The sequence below is a fragment of the Erythrolamprus reginae genome, chromosome 3 (genome assembly GCF_031021105.1).
Source record: "Erythrolamprus reginae isolate rEryReg1 chromosome 3, rEryReg1.hap1, whole genome shotgun sequence".
NCBI lineage: Eukaryota > Metazoa > Chordata > Lepidosauria > Squamata > Dipsadidae > Erythrolamprus > Erythrolamprus reginae.
The window spans coordinates 124,665,322-124,684,494 of record NC_091952.1 but is presented as its reverse complement, the minus strand read 5'-3'; the positions used below and the strand labels follow the sequence as shown (position 1 = coordinate 124,684,494).

The 19,173-nt window shown below is 39.0% G+C and overlaps 1 protein-coding gene and 1 non-coding gene across 2 annotated transcripts; both read left to right on the top strand.

Annotated features, from left to right (window-relative positions):
* The first annotated feature begins 6,863 nt into the window (after nt 1-6,863).
* Nucleotides 6,864-16,518, top strand: RPL5 (ribosomal protein L5). Its single transcript, XM_070746573.1, has 8 exons — nt 6,864-7,007; nt 8,805-8,874; nt 8,977-9,092; nt 10,370-10,504; nt 11,900-12,102; nt 13,381-13,558; nt 14,245-14,333; nt 16,360-16,518. The coding sequence occupies exons 1-8, from the start codon at nt 7,005-7,007 to the stop codon at nt 16,457-16,459; spliced, it is 894 nt and encodes a 297-aa protein (XP_070602674.1). The 5' UTR covers nt 6,864-7,004; the 3' UTR covers nt 16,460-16,518.
* LOC139166086 (small nucleolar RNA SNORD21) lies at nt 13,157-13,252 on the top strand. Its single transcript, XR_011558888.1, has one exon. It is a non-coding gene; the product is annotated as a small nucleolar RNA SNORD21 (small nucleolar RNA).
* Nucleotides 16,519-19,173: the final 2,655 nt, after the last annotated feature.

Genomic DNA, 19,173 nt, shown 5'->3' with positions numbered 1-19,173 from the left:
ATCACCACCCCTCAATCCTTCTCTTCTGAAGTTTTTTCTAACACAGAACTGCCAATACTATGGTTAAATCATGGCTAAATTACCCCAGGTAAGAATAAAACAAAGATAGCTTACCTGATTGATTAGTGTATCCAACCAGAAACTAAGTCGCTTGTATGGAGGAAATAATGTCTGTGGTGCCAGACTTTTTTGTAAGCATTTTTTTCTGGGAGTGAAATTTAACTTCGCCAGTTGCCCACTTCCTTCTCTGAGTTAGGCATCTAGCAAAATTATTTGATGACTCTGGCAGTAGATGCAAAGGCAGATACGTTTGCAGCACAATAAAGAGGAAATAAGATCTCAAAAGAGGCAACTGGATAAACAAATATTAGAAGGAGTAGTAGAAGGAGAAGGAGATCTTTAACTGGAATTGTAGAACTCAGTTTTCAAGAGATGCTGGAATTTATCCCATTCTACAGCTTTGTTGTCTTTCTAACAATTATTGAAATATGTACCTTTAATATTGTAAGATCGATTACATTTGTTTATGGGAAATTAATCCTATAAAATATTTCTTTACTTTCCTTATAGACATGTTTATATATATACAGTAGAAACTGTAATTTTCACTGTACAGTATTAATTTCAGAGTTAGTACTTCTGCCGTGGTTCTCAATAATTAAATTATTAAATAAACTACACAGCCTTGCAAACTGGTCTAACAACACCCCATTCATTTATTGGCTACAGTAGAAATTGTTTTAAACTAGAGTCCGATCATATGATGATTTATTTGAAAACCGTATCATTTATTAACCGAAACTCTAGCTCCAATTATGGTCATAAATCAAAGCCTACTATTATTACACTGTTTTTAAATTATTTTTATTATGTTGTTTTATTATTACATTATTATTATTACACTGCATTGACCAGAGAAATGCAGTAGACATAATATACCTAGACTTTAGCAAAGCATTCGACAAGGTGGACCACAACCTTCTACTCTCCAAAGTAAAGAAGAGTGGGATCGACAGTAACACTAAGTCCACATGGATAGAGGTAGGCAGCGGGTACCACAGGGATCAATCCTAGGCCCAGTACTCTTTAACATATTTATCAACAACCTAGACGAGGGAATAAAGGGGGAATTGATTAAAGAGCAACTAAAATGATAAAGGGACTAGTGACCAGGCCATACGAGGAAAGGTTGCTGGAATTGGGCATGGATAGTCTAGTAAAAAGAGGGGCTAGGGGGGACATGATAGCTGTATACAGGTACTTAAGGGGTTGCCACGGAAGGGAGGGAGTCACACTATTTTCCAGGGCACCAGTGGGCCGGACGAGGAAGAATGGTTGGAAGCTGACCAAGGAAAGATTCAACCTGGAGATAAGGAAGAACTTCCTGACGGTGAGAGCGATCAACCAGTTGAACAGCCTGCCAGCAGAGGTTGTCAACTCCCCAACTTTGGACATTTTCAAGAGGAGATTGGACTGCCATTTGGCTGGGGTGCTGTAGGATTTCCTGCTTAAGCAGGGGGTTGGACTCGATGACCTGTAAGGTCCCTTTCAACTCTAATAATAAATAAAAAATTAATTAATTAAATCCATGTTCATTCGCCACCTAGATTCTCTGATGAATTTTACTATATAATTTCTTGTGTACCGCATTTCCCCCCCAACAAATGTGCTTTGCCTCTGGATCGATTGTTATCCGCTCATACAATGTTCTTCTATAATGATCTCCTGATAGTCTGCAACTTAGTGTGTTGTGCTTGGTTTTGATGTGGCAGCTTTGGTTTGTAAAAGTGTGGCGTATGGCTTACAATGTTATAAAAATATAAACATGCTTTAGTTTTAATCTTAGACTACCCACCCGCGTAATTTAAATCAAGATTGAACAGGTCATAATGCGGAAGTGGGTTTTAGCAGGTTCTGTCCAGTTCTGGAGAACCGGTAGTAGAAATTTTGAGTAGTTCAGACCACCTCTGACTGGGTCGGCCCCCTTTTATTCTCCGCCTCTCGAATGTCAACTGATTGGGAGGAAATGGAGATTTTGCAGTTACCTTCCACTGGAGCATAGCTGGCTGGAGAATTCTGGGAGTTGAAACCCACAAGACTGAAAGATGCCACGTTTGAAGACCTCCGTTCTAGGCTTTATAGCAGTCAGTTTGTAAGTACAAGTAGTTTGTAAGTACAAGTAGTTAACTCAGGGATTGTCTGTAAGGCAACGTGATCCCAATGATATTTTGCTAATTTTGATTTGCATTGTAACTTTAGCAGAGTGCATATGTCTGAACAGGAAGCAGCATTTGAAAATTTCTTTTCTGGAAAAAGAGAAGCTTCTGAAGTATTTCAAACAAACAGTGACTGCTTCCTATCTTGTAATTGGCATTGTAGGTAGTGCTTGTCTCACTACAGGAATTGAGCCTGGAATTACTGTACAGTCATAATATGTGCCAGTCATTAGGAGAGACCACCACATGACTGCATTTGATTTGATTATATTTTTTGTGGTAGTGGTTAAGTGAACCTATTACATTTGATGAGTGAGCGGGGTTTTTTTTGCCATAAACTGAAAGTGGGATGGCTGTCATAATTCAAAAACTGGGTCATAAGTGGTGAAGGGGCTGCAAAAAATTTTACTACCAAACTGTGGGTGTGGCTTACTGTGTGGGTGTGGCTTGATGGTCATGTGACTGCCTTGGAATGATTTGTCAGCCATGTGACCAGGTGTGAGTGGCTTGACAATCATGTGATGGAGTGGTTTAAACGTCATATGACTGAGTGGGAGTGACTTACCGACTAAGATAAGTTTTTAAATAGGCACTTGGACTCTTTTTCAGTTGATTAAGTCACATTATTTGAATAGCCACAAAAAGGACAAATGATAGACAGCATTATTAGTTTAGGAGCACAGTAACCTTTTAAGATTTTGTACTGAACCCACAAGGTTCAGTATGATAACGAATTAGGCAAGTAGCTCAATTTTCTTTAATTGCTATAAAAGTTCAATTCTCCCTAATGATTAAAATGATTAAAGCGGTTATGGGTAAAAACATACTATTGAATTATTTCCTATTTTAAAAAGTAATTAAAGATCATACTAAGGTACTAGAGAAAGAAGGACAATAATACTATTAAGTATTCAATAAATAGTGCATAAACTTACTACACACACACCCTCGTGCCCCCCCCCCTTGTGGGGTCAGTAGCCCAACGCTGGTCCTAAGTAGCTCTGAGAAGGATTGTTGACAACTGGTCATAAGTTGAGGACTACCTGTATATCGATTAAGTTTAATAGATTATAGTGTACATTTACTATGCACACCTGTATGAAGGTAAGCATTGTAGCTGATGGAAATACAATTTCAGTGAAACTAAATGAGGTATGGTATTGTTATAACATTGTGACTGACTGATATGTATGCTGTACACACTTTAAAGTGAATAAGATTGATTCTAAGCATAAGATCCTGTTTAGCTTAGAATGGATCAGTGTCATTGTGGCCACACCAGGAGTGATCTTGTTGGAATCATCTCCTCAGGCGTCATAATTCTAATGAAAGTGCAAAATGAACCAAAGATTTTTGAGTACAAAACGTGTTGACTCATGTCATGCTCATCTTCTGCTTAAACGCCCTGAAACAATATTGTTTCTACACCAGGGGAAGTGTTACTCATTCACTACTCAGTTTAGCTCCTGATGGATTTAAGTCCACATAACTCCCAGGCAGCATCCCCAGGGATGGGATCCAGCAGGTTCTGACCCGATTTGAAGAACTGGCAGTGGAAATTTTGAGTAGTGTGGAGAACCAATAAATACGACCTCTGACTGGCCCCACTCCTATCTATTCTCTGCCTCCCGAGTCCCAGCTGATCGGGAAGAAATGGGGATTTTCCAGTAACCTTCCTGTTCTGCCGGGCTCTCTGATAGGAGCCTCCCGAAAATTCAAGGGTACAAATTTCAGACACACACACGTTTGAAAATTCAAAACAATGTTCTTTATCACAAAATTCAAAATAAACTAAGCACTCTTTTTGTATTGCCAAGAGCACTCTTCCCAAAACAATCCGGTAGTCTGTACAATGTCCCTTAAGCAGTCATTAAGTACTTAGCCAGCAGCTGTGGAGAAACTTCACACCCCTTCTTCTTCCAATGAAGGGAGACACACACACACACTGCTCTGCTTTGGTTTCAAAGGTGTGAAAAAGCAACAGAGTCCAGCACACAAGATTCCTGACGAAACTGCAACAGATATTCTTCCACAATGGCCAAACCCACATGCTGCTATTTATAGCAGCAGCCCTAATTACTGGAGCCCCACCCAAACACAGGTGGCCTCCCTTATTTCCTGTAATATGTTCTTACTTGGTCTCTTCTACACATCATTCTGCGCTTGCGTGGTTCCAAAATGTCCTCATCTGAAGCTATAGAAGATAAGGAAGATTGACTGCCTTGGCTGTGTGCCAAGCCCTCTGTCGAGTCACTCCCACCTTCTTCTTCGTCTGAGGAAACTAAACTCTGAACTGACTCTGTCGGCAATAACACAGGCCTGTGACATGTTGAAGTTCCCCCTGCATCCACCTCCCCATTCCCTGGGGCAGGAGCTGGGCCAGAGCCAACCACAACACTTCCCCTGCCATGCCCACCAAGGCACACCCACCAAGCCAAGCCACGCCTACAGAACTGGTAGTAAACATTTTTGAATCCCACCACTGAATCATGTCCATTTAGAAACTGGAATTGAAGCTTAATCTATGATAGAATAACAGCTAAACCTTTTTCTATGCTCAGTAGAAGTTGAAGCTCTGGAAAACACAAAGAAGAAGAAACAAGAAACAAATAGCCAAGAAACAAATAAAATAGAGAAAACAAATAAAATAAATAAGAAAGAAGTCAAGCTCCGATTATAGTAGTATCATATTTTGGAAATACATGTGAAGATCGAGCTCTCTTAAGAAGTTTCTAATGTTGAGAAAGGGGGAAGGAAAGAAGAAAAGACAACGACCAGCAGCAAGATGTATGGACATGGACTCATTTACAATCAGAGGTGGGTTTCAGCAAGCGCTGACCAGTTTTGGAGAAGTGATAGTGGAAAATCTGAGTAGTTCAGGGAACCAGTAAATACCACCTCTGATTGCCCATGCCCCCATCTATTCTCTGCCTCCCAAGTCTCAGCTGATTGGGAGGAAATGGGGATTTTGCAGTATCCTACCCTGTCCTTGCCCACCAAGACACACCACACCCACCAAGACATGTCCACAGAACTATAAAAATGTTTGAATCCTATCACTGTTTGCAGTGATGATTGGCGCACCATTGGAAGACCTGAAGAGAGAGGCTGGGGACTGAGCATCCAAAAGAAAATATATTTAGGTAGCAATGTTAACTTGATGATGCATAAGCAATCAATCAACTGCTTTATTGATTTATTGATTGATTTATTCATTCAATTTTTATGCCACCCTTCTCCTTAGACTCAGGGCGGCTTACAACATGTTAGCAATAGCACTTTTTTAACAGAGCTAGGCTATTGCCCCCACAATCCGGGTCCTCATTTTACCCACCTCGGAAGGATGGAAGGCTGAGTCAACCTTGAGCCGGTGATGAGATTTGAACCGCTGACCATCAGATCTACAAGTCAGCTTCAGTGGCCTGCAGTACAGCACTCTACCTGCTGCGCCACCCCGGCTCATGCTTTGTTCAAGTGCCATATACATTTAACACAAATGAAAAATCTGCAAGAGCATTTTCTACCATTACCATCCAGATACGTTGGTGCAAAATAGAATAGAATAGAACAGAATAGAATAGAATTTTTTATTGGCCAGGTGTGATTGGGCACACAAGGAATTTCTTTTTGGCGCATATGTTCTCAGTGTACATAAAAGAAAATATACATTTGTCAAGAATCATGAAGTATAACACTTAATAATTGTCATAGGGCTCAAATAAACAATCAGGTAACAATCAATATTAATAAAAATCTTAAGAATACAAGCAACAAGTTACAGTCATACAGTCATATTCAGCAATACTTAGTAGGTGAATGCTTAGAAGCATTCACCGAGTCTGCGGAGAGGGGTGGCATACGAGATATTTTTATTATTATTATTATTATTATTATTATTATTATTATTATTATTATTATTATTATTATAATATTATTATTATTATTACTACTACTATTATTACTATTACTATTATTATTATTATTATTATTATTATTATTATTATTATTATTATTATTATTATTATTATGCCTGGCTAATATTTGCATGAGAGACTTTTATGGAATCCCCAAGCTGCCAACTATAAGGAGAAGATGAAAAAATAATGGCGAATTACAGTAGTATAACCATGGGGGTATCTCTCTTTGAGGGAGCCTCACTCCTCATTCTCAGTGTGTTGACTATTTCTATTTGACAGTATGAGATGGTCCAGCACAGAGCATCATTTGTGGAAGAGTGCTCTAAATCAGTGTTTCTCACAATTTGGCAACTTTGCCGACTGCAGTTCCTAGAATCCCCTGGTCACAAGGCAGAGTTGAAGTCCGCGCGTCTTAAAAGTCGCCAAGTTTGAAAAACTTCGCTCTAAATTCGTTCGCTGCACGAACCCAGGCAGGACCAAACTGAAATGCCATTAGTTGTCAGCGGAAATTTTGCTACAATGATGTCATAACAGCGGCTATAGATAATCAGGGCTAAGCAAAGTTGGATCTTCTATGTGGACTTCAACTCCCTGAATTCCTGAGCCAATCATTGCAGCTCAGGAATTCTGGGAATTGAAGTCCACATGCCATAGAAACAGGAGAAGCGGAACAAGCGCCTTTCCTCCAAGCCTCCAGAGGGCGACGTTCTCTCCCCGAACGGTCCCTCTTGACGCGAGCCGCCTTGTTGTCAACCTGGTCACGTATCGCGCCTGCGCCCTAATTTCGGCCTTTTCCCACAGCGTTACGGGTTGCGGACGTTTCGTTTAGGCGGCCCTCGGCCCACGACGAAACGGGATACAACCGGCAATCATGGTCAGTACCGGGCCCAATCGAGCCGTGGCGGGGGAGGGAGGGGCCGGCTTTGTATCCCCGGGCTCGGCTGCTTCTGGCAGGCCTCCTGCCGCCCGGATGGATCCCGATTCGGAAGTGGTGGGCCCAGCCACGGAAGCGAGTTCCAGCGTGGCCTAATGGCTGCTCTAGGCTGTCCTATGGGAGAGCTGCCGTCTGCCTGAGCTTCATTCAAAGGAGCTCCCGAGTCTGCTTTCTCACCTTCTCCCGTTTGGCTTCTACGGTTTCCCTTCCCGAATTGCAGAGTTTCCTCCTCAAGGCCCCGAGCAAAACCTTTCCTCGTTAGCCTTCTCTCTCTCTGGGAAATTATGGAGGGTAGATAGTGGGACCTTCTTTAGACCAATCTTGGCCGCTTTAAGACTTGTGGACTTCAAATCCCAGAATTCCTCAGCCAGCTTTGCTTTGCTGGCTTAGCTTTGCTGGCTGAGGAATTCTGGGAGTTGAAGTCCACAAATCTTAAAGTGGCCAAGCTTGGAGACCCCTGCTTTAGACTCAAGCTCTCCAATGCATGGGAGGTTTTCTCAGGTATATAGAGATGTGGAACTGGGCTTGGTTGAAGGAGAGAGACAGAGAGCTGCCATCCCTGCAAGATTTAGGCCTGGGAAAGGAATGAGAAAGAACAGGGGAGTCAACTTGGGGGTCGTTTAATAGTTTTGCATAGAAGCCCTAATTAAGAGCCCTTCTCTAGACATGTCTTAAGTTTCTTTGACGTTTGGGTAGGTGTGCTTGCTTTGCTTTCCTTTCAACAGCACATGGTTAAAAACAGGTTCAGGGCTGTTAAGTGTGTTGATGATTTTCTCAGTGGATGGGGGACTGTAGGTTGATCAGGTTAACCAGAGTCCCTAGGGAGTTGGACGGCATACAAATCCAAATAATTTTTTTCTTTTTTTAAAAAAGGACTTTTAATCATTGTAGAGAGCACGGATTGGTCTGACAGGCTGTCAAGCTCAATAAAGCTGTTGTGAGTTTTGGCTGTTGGTTTGACAAGTCTTGCTTGCCTTTTTTGTGTGTGAAAGAGGCATCATTGTGTCCTGCTATTATTATATCCAGGAATAATTTTCAGGAATAGCATTTCCCCCCATCCCAAATAAAAAGGGGGTCGCAGTTGATCCTAGCAGACTTAGGATATGATATTACAGGCTTAGGCTAGTTTGGAAAGGGAGAAGGAGGCTGAACCCATTTCATCAGCCAAAAGAAGTTTAGCAGAAGGTGACTTTTCTATGAGTCAGAATAGAAAAACCTGCTGGCTTTTTAGAATTCAGTCCACTGGGGACTTGATTCCATCCACAGATATTTTCATGAGACATGGGTAGACTGTCAGTACTTTATCTGGAGAGGGGATTAAATCATATAAAACAAATGCATACAGACTACCATAAATGTGTACATTGGGATTGGGTAGCATAGAAGTCAAATGGATGGATGAATGAATGAATGAATGAATGAATGAATGAATGAAGATGGGTATCAATAAAAAGTTTGAATGCTTACTTTTGTATTGTCAGCGCTTCTAATGATTTTCAATGTTTTCACAATATTTAAGATAGAATTCTGTAAGCATCTACTGACAGAATGAGTCTGGCAGCAGTTTTTCATTTGGCACTTTATTCTGTATTTGCAGCTTCTTGTTTCTCAGACTTTTTTCTCTTTCGTAGGCCAGCATAAAACAATCATGAAAAATTATATCTGTTTCAGCTTCTAAGCTCTCCCCTTCATTTGATACGGATGCTCTAATGTTTTTTTTTTTCCCATTTATTCAAGGGTTTCGTTAAAGTTGTCAAGAACAAAGCCTACTTTAAGAGGTACCAAGTCAAGTTCCGAAGAAGGAGAGGTCAGCTTCTTCACTTCTTTACAGAGATTCAGTACATTGAATGGATCATGGCATAAAGACAACATTTCTAAATATATTTGATCTTTTTGTTTCCTTATTCAGAGGGAAAGACTGATTACTATGCTCGTAAGCGCTTGGTGATTCAAGATAAAAACAAGTACAACACCCCTAAATACAGGATGATTGTACGTGTCACCAACAGAGATATCATTTGCCAGGTAAGGCCATCTTCTGATTTTGGCTATTGTGAAAAAACAATTTGCATTTGTCTCCTATATTAGTGGTTTTGTGTTGTGATATTTTACAACACACATAACATCCTTAAGTTATGAGCATCTTTAACCACACTTTTTCTCCAATGTTTGATTTTTTTTAGACTGAAATTATATTCTGAAATTACAATAGTCCATGCTGTTAATAATATTTATCCTTTACAGGAAAGTTATACCTGTACTATTCAGAACTTCATTTTATGTTTTTCTCTTGTAGACACAATACACATTACCAATTACATTATGTCACATCAAGATTAATTACATTGCTTTATAAAACAATGAATTGCACTTCCCCTTTCAAAATTAGTGTGCAACTTTGGGATTCTTTTGGACTTGTAACTACTACATTCAGTCCCACTGATTAAACAGTGACATCTCGTGTGACCTGGGTAGAATCCTTCTCTGTCGCATGGCTTGCCTTCTAAGAATGAGAAACCTTCAGACACTTGTGTGGTTCTTGAAACCCTGGCTGTGTTTAAATTGGATATGGCTCCCTTTTTTAAAAAAAATCTATATATAGGAAGGCAGGAAGGATAGATGGATGGATAGATGTTAGACTACTTATTAGACAAGTATTGTCTGGTTTATATTGCATTACATAATTTTATAGTATTCATTTTAATTTGTGCACCGCCACAACTTTTGGAACTAGGCAGCAGCTAAATTTAATAAAATATATAATACTTTAAACATTTCACCAGTAATGTTTAAAGAAAGAGTGGACAACAGGTTTTCTTGCAGTTGGGCAGAAGTGGGTGAATGTGGAAAAGAACTGTCAATATCTGTATCCTAAGATTTTTATTAATATTGATTGTTTCTTCATTGCTTATTTGACTCCTATGACAATCATTAAGTGTTGTATCACATGATTCTTGACAAATGTATCTTTTTCTTTTATGTACGGTGAGAGCATATGCACCAAGACAAATTCCTTGCGTGTCCAATCACATTTGGCCAATAAAATTCTATTCTATTCTATATGATGCTAGAGGTGAAAACAGATTATAAAGGAATATGCCATCCCTGGATTCCTGTTGTAAAAGTACCAAAAACATACTTTTTTCAAATCTGCGAAACCACATTTGGATATATACACGTGACTTTCAGATACTGAATCATGGATCTATTTCCCGGATTAAAGAGACTCAGTTTGGGAGCATTTGCTGCATAGGACAATTGCAATAAATGGATTTGAGATCATTCAGTTTTCCTCTTTTTAGATTGCATATGCCAGAATTGAAGGTGACATGATTGTCTGTGCTGCATACGCTCACGAGCTGCCAAAGTATGGTGTGAAAGTAGGCTTGACCAACTATGCTGCTGCCTATTGTACGGGCTTGCTGATGGCCCGCAGGGTATGTATCTCTTGAAGATTACTATTTGTGCCTCCGTACTCACTTGGAAGATCTACAGTCATGGTTATTACCAATACAGGGGATGAATTAGAAATCAATATGCACTCAGCCTTTCTATGTTAGTCCCTCAAGGTCAGTGAAAATTCTTACCAGTGAGATAAAAGGCATTAATTTATAGACAAAGCTTATATTAAATAGATAGAGATTTAGGCCTGGGTGTTTTTTTGTAGTATGTATTTTTCCAGGGGTTTAGAGGGGTCTTTTATCACCACCACCACCCCTAGTATGCAATAGTGCGTGGGGGAGCTTGTAGCATGTTCTCTTTATTGGCCATTCTCAAGTGAATTTGAACATTGTTCAAGTGAGCTTTTAAACTAATACTGGGCTGCCATTTTCTGTTGGGAATTTAATTTTATTGGTAAAACAGATTTAATATGTATGTTTTTGTGTTCCAATTTTTTTGCCATTTTATTATATTTTACTATGTCTTACATTTTGAACTTCCTGGCATGATATATAAATGTAATGAATTAAAAATCTGAAAAATGAGCAAAAACGACAGGTTATGGCTTAATGAGATAACCATCTCAAGGACACAATTTAGAGAAACCTTGTTTTAAATGACTACTTGGGGAGAAGTAGTAGTATAATAGTATTCTGAACTGTTTATTATGAAAGTACATCATCCTCTCAATGTTGATTATCCATAAGTGGTGTCATGATGATGCCATTTTACAAATGGCATGATTATGTTATTAACAAACTCAATCTGTATAGTCTGGATCGACTTAATGAATAATCGAGTTAATGAAATCAATCTGTATAGTCTGGAGGACAGAAGGAAAAGGGGGGGACATCGTTGAAACATTTAAGTATGTTAATGGGTTAAATAAGGTTCAGGATGGAAGTATTTTTAATAGGAAAATAAACACAAGAACAAGGGAGCACAATCTGAGTGAGATTAGTTGGGGGAAAGATCAGAAGCAACGTGAGAAAATATTTTATTGAAAGAGTAATAGATGTTTGGAACAAACTTCCAGAAGACATGGTTGGTAAATCCACAGTAATTAAATTTAAACATGCCTGGGATAAACCTATATCCATCCTGAGATAAAATACAGGAAATAGTATAAGGGCAGACTAGATGGACCATGAGGTCCGTCAATCTTCTATGTTTCTGTTATTCAAATAAATTGCTGAGAAAATGTGATCTAGGGTTTTGAAGTCTGCTGTAGCAGAATCCAATAAGTTATTGTAAATCAAGTTTCCATTGTTCTTTAAAAAACAAAGTACAGTATCTTACACACACACACCCCAAGCTATTGCACATCACTGTATAGATGAAGTATGAACTTTTTTTGTCAAGGAAAACTTAACATATGCTGTTTCTTGCAGCTTCTGAACAAATTTGGTCTGGATAAGATCTATGAAGGCCAAGTTGAAGTGACTGGTGATGAATACAATGTGGAAAGTGTGGATGGACAGCCTGGTGCCTTTACTTGTTATCTGGATGCTGGCCTTGCTCGGACGACTACTGGAAACAAAGTCTTCGGTGCTCTAAAAGGAGCTGTGGATGGGGGTCTTTCCATCCCACACAGGTAATTTCTTCCTTTCTGAATTCTATTCACATTCAGGCAACCATTTCCTTATATAGTTTCCTCCCCACCTCTTTTTATACATTTTGAATATGCTCTTTTTATTAAGGCTGTAACAGTGTCTAAAGTCACTTGTATTCTGTTGTGGGGTTTTGTAGATTTTTTTAGTCCACATTTATCTTTATAAATAACTCAAGGTGGTGAATGAGGATGTCCTTTTTTCCAAATACAATAACCTTGTGAGGTGAGTTGAGCCAAGAAAGATACTGGCCCAAAATCACTTAGCTGGCTTTCATGCCTAAAGTGGACTAGAATTCATAAGTCACCTGATTTGTAATCTGGTGACTTTGCCACAGCACCAAACTGGCTCTCGGTTGCCATCGAGAACACTTTAAGGTAGTCTCCGTAGTAGATCCAGTACTTGAGCCATGATGGCACAGTGGTTAGAGTGCAGTGTTGCAGGCTACTTTTGCTGCCTGCCTGCAATTTGGCAGTTCAAATCTCACCAGGCTCAAAGTTGACCCTGTCTTCCATCCTTCTGAGGTTGGTAAAATGAAGACCCAGATTGTTGGGGGCAATAAGGTGACACTGTAAAGCCCCTTAGAGAGATTTATAAAGCACTGTGAAGCAGTACAGTAGAACTTCTAGTCACAAACACTTCTAATCACAACCAAATCTGGTTCCAACCAAAAGATTTTTTCTTCTGTGGCCAATTTCCCTTTCTGCACCTTTTTTTTTTGGGGGGGGGGGGGTAAATGCAAAATTTTCGATATTAGGTACGGGTCACAACCAAATTGGTTTGCAACCAAAGTTATGGAATGATTTATGGCCATGACCAGAGGTTCTACCATGAATAAGTCTTAAGTACTATTCATATTGCTACTTATTTGCTGTATGCAGTTCATTGCTAAAATCTTATGCAAACTGGATGCACAAAAAAGTCTGCTTCACTTTCACTTCGAGTTTAGTAGCTTTTCCGAATTTTTAAAAAAAAGTAAATTGGAGTGATTGTGGCGTTGTATAATAATCCCATTTTTTGTTTTGCTATTAACTGGCTACTGTGTGATGATATCCCACTGACTGAACACTCTGTAGTTGGTCCTCGGTGTGTGTATGATTGATCTTGGTGTTTCAAGACGGGACTGATGGTGGCTGAAACACTTGAATTTGGCTCCCACCCCCCCTAAAACCCCCCACTTTTTTTGAATCTTACCATGTTATGTTCCACATCGTACCCAGTTTGCTCCCAGAGTGTATAATGCTCAGCTCTTTGTTTCATAGTACCAAGCGTTTCCCTGGTTATGACTCAGAGAGCAAAGAATTCAATGCAGAAGTCCACCGCAAGCATATCATGGGTCAAAACGTTGCAGATTACATGCGATACTTGATGGAAGAAGATGAAGATGCTTATAAAAAACAGTTCTCTCAATATATCAAGAACAATGTAACATCTGACATGGTAATACATCTGTTTATATAAGTCCTTCAATTATTGCTTAGCAACCATTTCATTGTAGTTAAAAAATTTGCTAAAGCAAATTTGTAAGTCCCCAAAACTTAGACCTGGTGTCATTGCTGCATGGTTACAAGTACTCTTGAGCATGGCTTATATTCAATAAGTATCTAGTCCACATATAGCAATGACAAATGCACCTCAGCAACGTGACTGCTTATCCGCTTGCTTGTTTGCAATGTGTGCATGATGGCACATCTACATTACTGGCTTGCTTTCTGCTGTTTGTAAGATTCCCTCCATCTTTCCCTGGGGTACTCCATTAGCTATTGGCTTTTTGGTTTTTTTCCTTAACTGTTATTCCCTCTTCCCTCGAAATATACTTTGCTGTCTGGAAAAAAACACAGCTTGGCTTTTATCAAACAACTCCTTTTTCGGTCCCTGCTTGGATACAATTTGAATGTTTGAGTTTGTATATGAGCTGCTTGAAACCAGTTGTTACATGCATGAACCATGTTGCAGATCCTTCTTCAGTGTGTTGTTTGTGTACAATGGATTTTGGGGTTGTAGATACGGAAGTGCTGCATTTGACTTTATTGTAACGCTCCTTTCTCCTGCTTGCCTTTGTTTCCAAGACAAATGTATCAAATATGTAGTGATAATGAATTAACCTCTAAATTATGTTGCCACAGATGGAAGAAATGTATAAAAAAGCTCATGCTGCAATACGTGAAAACCCTGCCCACGAAAAGAAACCTAAAAGAGAAGTTAAAAAGAAGAGGTAAGAGGACATTTTTTTTCCTAAGAAGGGTTCAACAAAAAACCATGTAATTGCATATTAGTGAAGGAATGTATTAACATAGAAACACACACACACACATGGAATATAGGGAAATATAGAGAATATGAAGAAATTCTACCAATGCCTGGAAAGGCCTGGCCTAAAGGACAGCACTGATCCTGATCGTAGCAAAACAGGATCTCAGCTCCATATTATAGGAAGCAGGGATCTACCACACTAGACAGGACCCAAGGTACAGAACTCTGCAGAGAGACCACAGAGACAGTTCTACACATAGTGACAGGCTGTAAGTTTTGAAATATAAATTAGCATATTACTTAATGTTCAATTTTATACGAGCTCTGTTTTAAAAGAACTGTTTGTTCAGAAGAAGCATGCAAGGTCTCCTGTGTTGCTTTTGTTAACACACTTTTCTGCGTTGGTGAAAGTTCATTAATGGATTTGGAGTAATAGTTAGAGGGGTACACACAACAACATGTTTAGTTTCAAACTGAAAAAAAACTCTTCACTTTAATGGGAGTTTTTTGATACATTTTGGCTGAGCAGTGGTTCTTCAGAACCAAACCACGAATATCCAGAGGGGTCTTACAGGAATGAGTTGCAAAAGACTAGTCAGTGCTTTTCTTATCATAGCATGTAGTTCTCGAGTTATGACCTGTCGCTTAGCAATTGCTTGAAATTCCAATGGACCTGCCTAGGGGCTATTTATGACCTGGATTCAAATTCTAAGGTGTACATGCGCGTTGCAGTCAGATGACTGCTTGGCAGTTGGATCACATTTATAGTTATTTGTGGTATCCTGCAACTGCATTATACAATGGCTTTGCAAAATAGTATTTCTGGTTTTTCTCCAAAACAACACTTATTGGTGTTCACCTATCTGCAGTGATTCACTTACAAACCACTGCAAAGGTTGGAAGATCAGTTCTGTCACATAGCAATCTGCCACAACTGTCTCAATTTAGGCTCAATTAGTGTTGTAATTTGAAGCTTAGCTGTACTGGCCTGCCCACCCAGGTTTCCAGTATCTGCTTTTTGCTATTTTCTCCTTGTGTTGTGTTGCAAATTGAGGAAATTAGTTATAGCAATCTAGCTGTTCTATCCGGCCCTTAATCTTTTTAGCCTCTTTATTTTCCTACCTCCACTTACCCATCAACTCCACCACATCCTTGGCTTTTTTAAAAATTGGACACGGACTACTAGAAATGGAACATTTTGCACATTCCTGTCATACAATTATATTTATAAGCTATGTGCAGCTTGTTTGCCCTGAAATTTCTGCTTTCGTTTGGAATATAAGAATAGACTGTAATGAGCAGTAGTCCAAATATGAACAAAATTTCCCAGCTAGCATAAAGCACAACATGAGCTGGTGTGATTGCATTGTACTTATCATTTTCAGAAAGAAAACAATTGGTTCCATTACATAGGCATCACTATTCCATTATCAAACCTCAGAATGAAGCTAATTGGTATTATCAGTTCTTTTGATATAAAATTGTACAATTTTCCATTCTAATTTGAAATGCATTATCTCATAGAAAAGTGGTATTGTTTTCTGTTGAAACTAATAGCTTTCAAGTTTTCTGGAATGTGCTTATTGGGATTCATTCTTATTCATTCTAAGATCATTTGCAAGTCCAGTATGTTAATCTGTTTAACCAGCCTAAGAATAGATAGAGAAGTTCGCAGAGATGGAGGAGTCCTTCAGCGGAACTCCTGCTCAGTGAACTATTAGATGTGAGATATGAGAACGTTAAAAGGATGTAATGGACAGAGACCCATCATGTATGGGTGGGCAAAGATTTAGGTCATCGTCAACCAGAAGAAGAGCTGGTTTTTGGATGCCTTTGTAATTATTCTCTTGATGGTGTAGTATTTGACCATTAATGCTAAGGATGCTTATGGTATTGGCTCTTTTTTCTTTTCTTTTAAAGATTCATTTAATTTGGATAGGTTTTCTACATTAGCAAGAATAACCAAACAAAAAAAAATCTTTTTGCAGGTGGAACCGTCCCAAATTGTCCCTTGCTCAGAAGAAAGATCGTGTGGCTCAAAAGAAAGCTAGCTTCCTTCGGGCTCAGGAACGTGTGGCTGATAGTTAAGATGCCTTCCATAATTTTCTATGAAGATTTTGGAATACAGAATAAACTTATTAAATCAACGTTGTGACTTACTGAGATTGAATTCTAACTGCATTTCATCTGGTTTCCCGGGTCTCCCTCTTTATGCTTACAAAAGAAGCTACAGGTGTGAAGATCGGTCTAGCTTCGTTATAGCAAATCCCTTATTTATATCCCACTTTTCCTTTGGGGCAGAAGGCATAGCATTCCCTTCAGTGTTTTCCTCTCAACAGCAGTCTTATGAGATAGGTTGGGCTTAGAAGGATATGAATGGCCTCAAGTCACCCAAGAAGCTTTCATGGCTGAAGATGGTCTTGCGGCTGGGTTTTATTAATCCAACATCCCAATTACTAGGCCTCATTGGTGCTCGTTGTTGACATAGTGCTAAATCTTCAAACTATTAAAATCTATCAGGTAAGTGATAAACATCTGGGTCTATGGTCTCCTTATCAGGGAGATACAAAAGCAGACTCTAATTGTGCTTTCTATATTTGCTAGAGATAGAGCTTTCTGACTTCCCAGGCGCTATATAGCCAGTGACTAGCAATGAATGAAATTCACAATGAAATCCCAGAAATACAATTTTCCATCGGGAATACATTGATCTCATTTTCGGAATGTCCTCTGGAAATTTTTCCCAACTCCATGTTCAGGAACAAGAATGGATTCCAGTATTGTGGATGTTGCCTGCCCTCTTAGGAATACTGCAGGCCACTTTTTGTTCTAGTACGTCAACATATCAGTACATTTTTAAAAGTTAGGTCATAGTAATGGAAGCCAGCTTAATCTTAGGCTAAAAAGAGAAATTCTATAGATGTACTTGCCAGCTTTGCATGACAAAGTCTTAGCAGTTCTCAACTCTTGCTTCAATCAGCTTCTCTTGGTTTCCATTGCTTAGCTTTAAAAAGCCCTTAACTCTTAATTTTGTTGGCTTTGCAATTTAGACAGCACTCTTAAAAGTCTGTCCCCATAAACAAAAATGAAATTCATCATTTCTTAGAAAAGAACAGAAGCTGTAATTAAGAGGAAATATGCAGTAAGGAAGATCCAGTTTGCTTTTCAGGCTGTATTTGTATTGCTGTATATCAAGATAAAGGATTAAAAAAATGAATACTGGAGAACAGCATAACCATAGGTTTTAATATTCAGGAAAGATGCAGTATAACATTTCTCCAAGAACTGTTCAGGATGTACTAAGTTATGCTTGAGTTAACTGATTTCTGCTTTAGTTGAGTTCTGGATCGTTCTGAGAACGATATACATAAATATAATTTCCCTTCAGATCTCATTTATATGCATGTTGAATAGAAACAGTCTTCCACCTTCAGCTTTTCCTGTGTTCAGATGGAAGGGGACCTGCATGCTAGCTAGTGTTTTCACTGGATGTGTTTTTGACCTACACCGTTTATTTAATAGAATTGATGGTAAAGCAAATACTGGGTGGGTGGGTATAAATATGGATATTAAAAAAATCTTAACCTTAAATTTTCACATAAATCATGAACTTAAGGATAACTTATTTTTTTTCTCTCAAGGTGCTAATTCAATAATTTTTTTGAATTTGGGACATAAAACATTTGTTCCTTCAGTTACATTTCAGAACAGATTACATAGTTCCTTTCGGCATTCCTTGTTTTTCAAGTGCTTTCTCTGAACCTCCCGAGTGGCTTTAACTTGTCCTGTCCAAGAACTTAACTTTCTCTGGTGTGTTGCAGCTTATAAACTCCTTCAATAAGGACATAACATTTTGAGTGGAACCTTCCTATGTAATGCCTTTATAAGTACTAAGGGTACAGTACATCAAACTTTCCAATACTATCTCTAACAAGCCAAAATTGCAGCTTCAAAAGAGAAACATCTAATCATGGGTTTAATAGATAAGGAGAAATGTAGAACTAAAATATAACTTCCAATCTTCCTGATGGAAGACGTGATTTCATACAGCATCTTTTGTAGGTGGCCATTAATCTCACTCGGTCTCAAGTAGCGTCGCCAAGCTGGCCCTGGTTATTGTTCTTAAATGGCTAAAAAATCCCGTATTGAGTAAATTTGAGACCATCAGAATGCTATTGTAATTTTAAAAACCACACTGAAAGTCAGCAAGGAGAAAGCCAACTTTTGCATTATTGTCAAGAAAATTACATGAATATGTCCATGAAGATATCTGGAGTCACACCCAGAAGCTTTAGATGTTACACTTAATTGTATTGCCTTTCAGGATATGTTGTTTCGCTTTTTGCCATCTATCATTTTAAATACAGGATTCAGAGATTCCCTGTATCTCGTCCTGTGAGAAAAACTGCAGAATCGGAATAAACTTTTCTTTCTTTTAAAGGGTAAAGGTTTCAGGATGGAGGGTGGGAAGTAACAGAGTTAGAAGGGACCTTGCAGGTCATCTAGTCCAACCCCCTGCCCAAGCAAAGAGACCCTATATCTGCCTCTACCTAGGATCAAACTCACAACCTCCTGATTGTGAGGCAAGAGCTCCACCTTTTGGGCACAGCAGCAAATGAAGTACAGTACATCATCTCCCTAAAAACAACTTTTCCTCAATAACTGGAAACTTGAGAAATCTGCAGACATCCAGGTGTATTGAAAGATAGGTTAAAGAATCTGATTTCTGTAGCAACGGGCAATGAGCTTAACGAATTTTCATTTCATTAAATTTCTGTTTTGATAAATCTCAAGTTTCTTTT

Bases quoted from the DNA above. Each gene is read 5' to 3' on its own strand.
- RPL5 (XM_070746573.1), top strand. The intron at 12,103-13,380 runs GTAATTTCTTCC...TTTGTTTCATAG, and splicing joins GGTCTTTCCATCCCACACAG to TACCAAGCGTTTCCCTGGTT. The intron at 14,334-16,359 runs GTAAGAGGACAT...ATCTTTTTGCAG, and splicing joins AGAGAAGTTAAAAAGAAGAG to GTGGAACCGTCCCAAATTGT.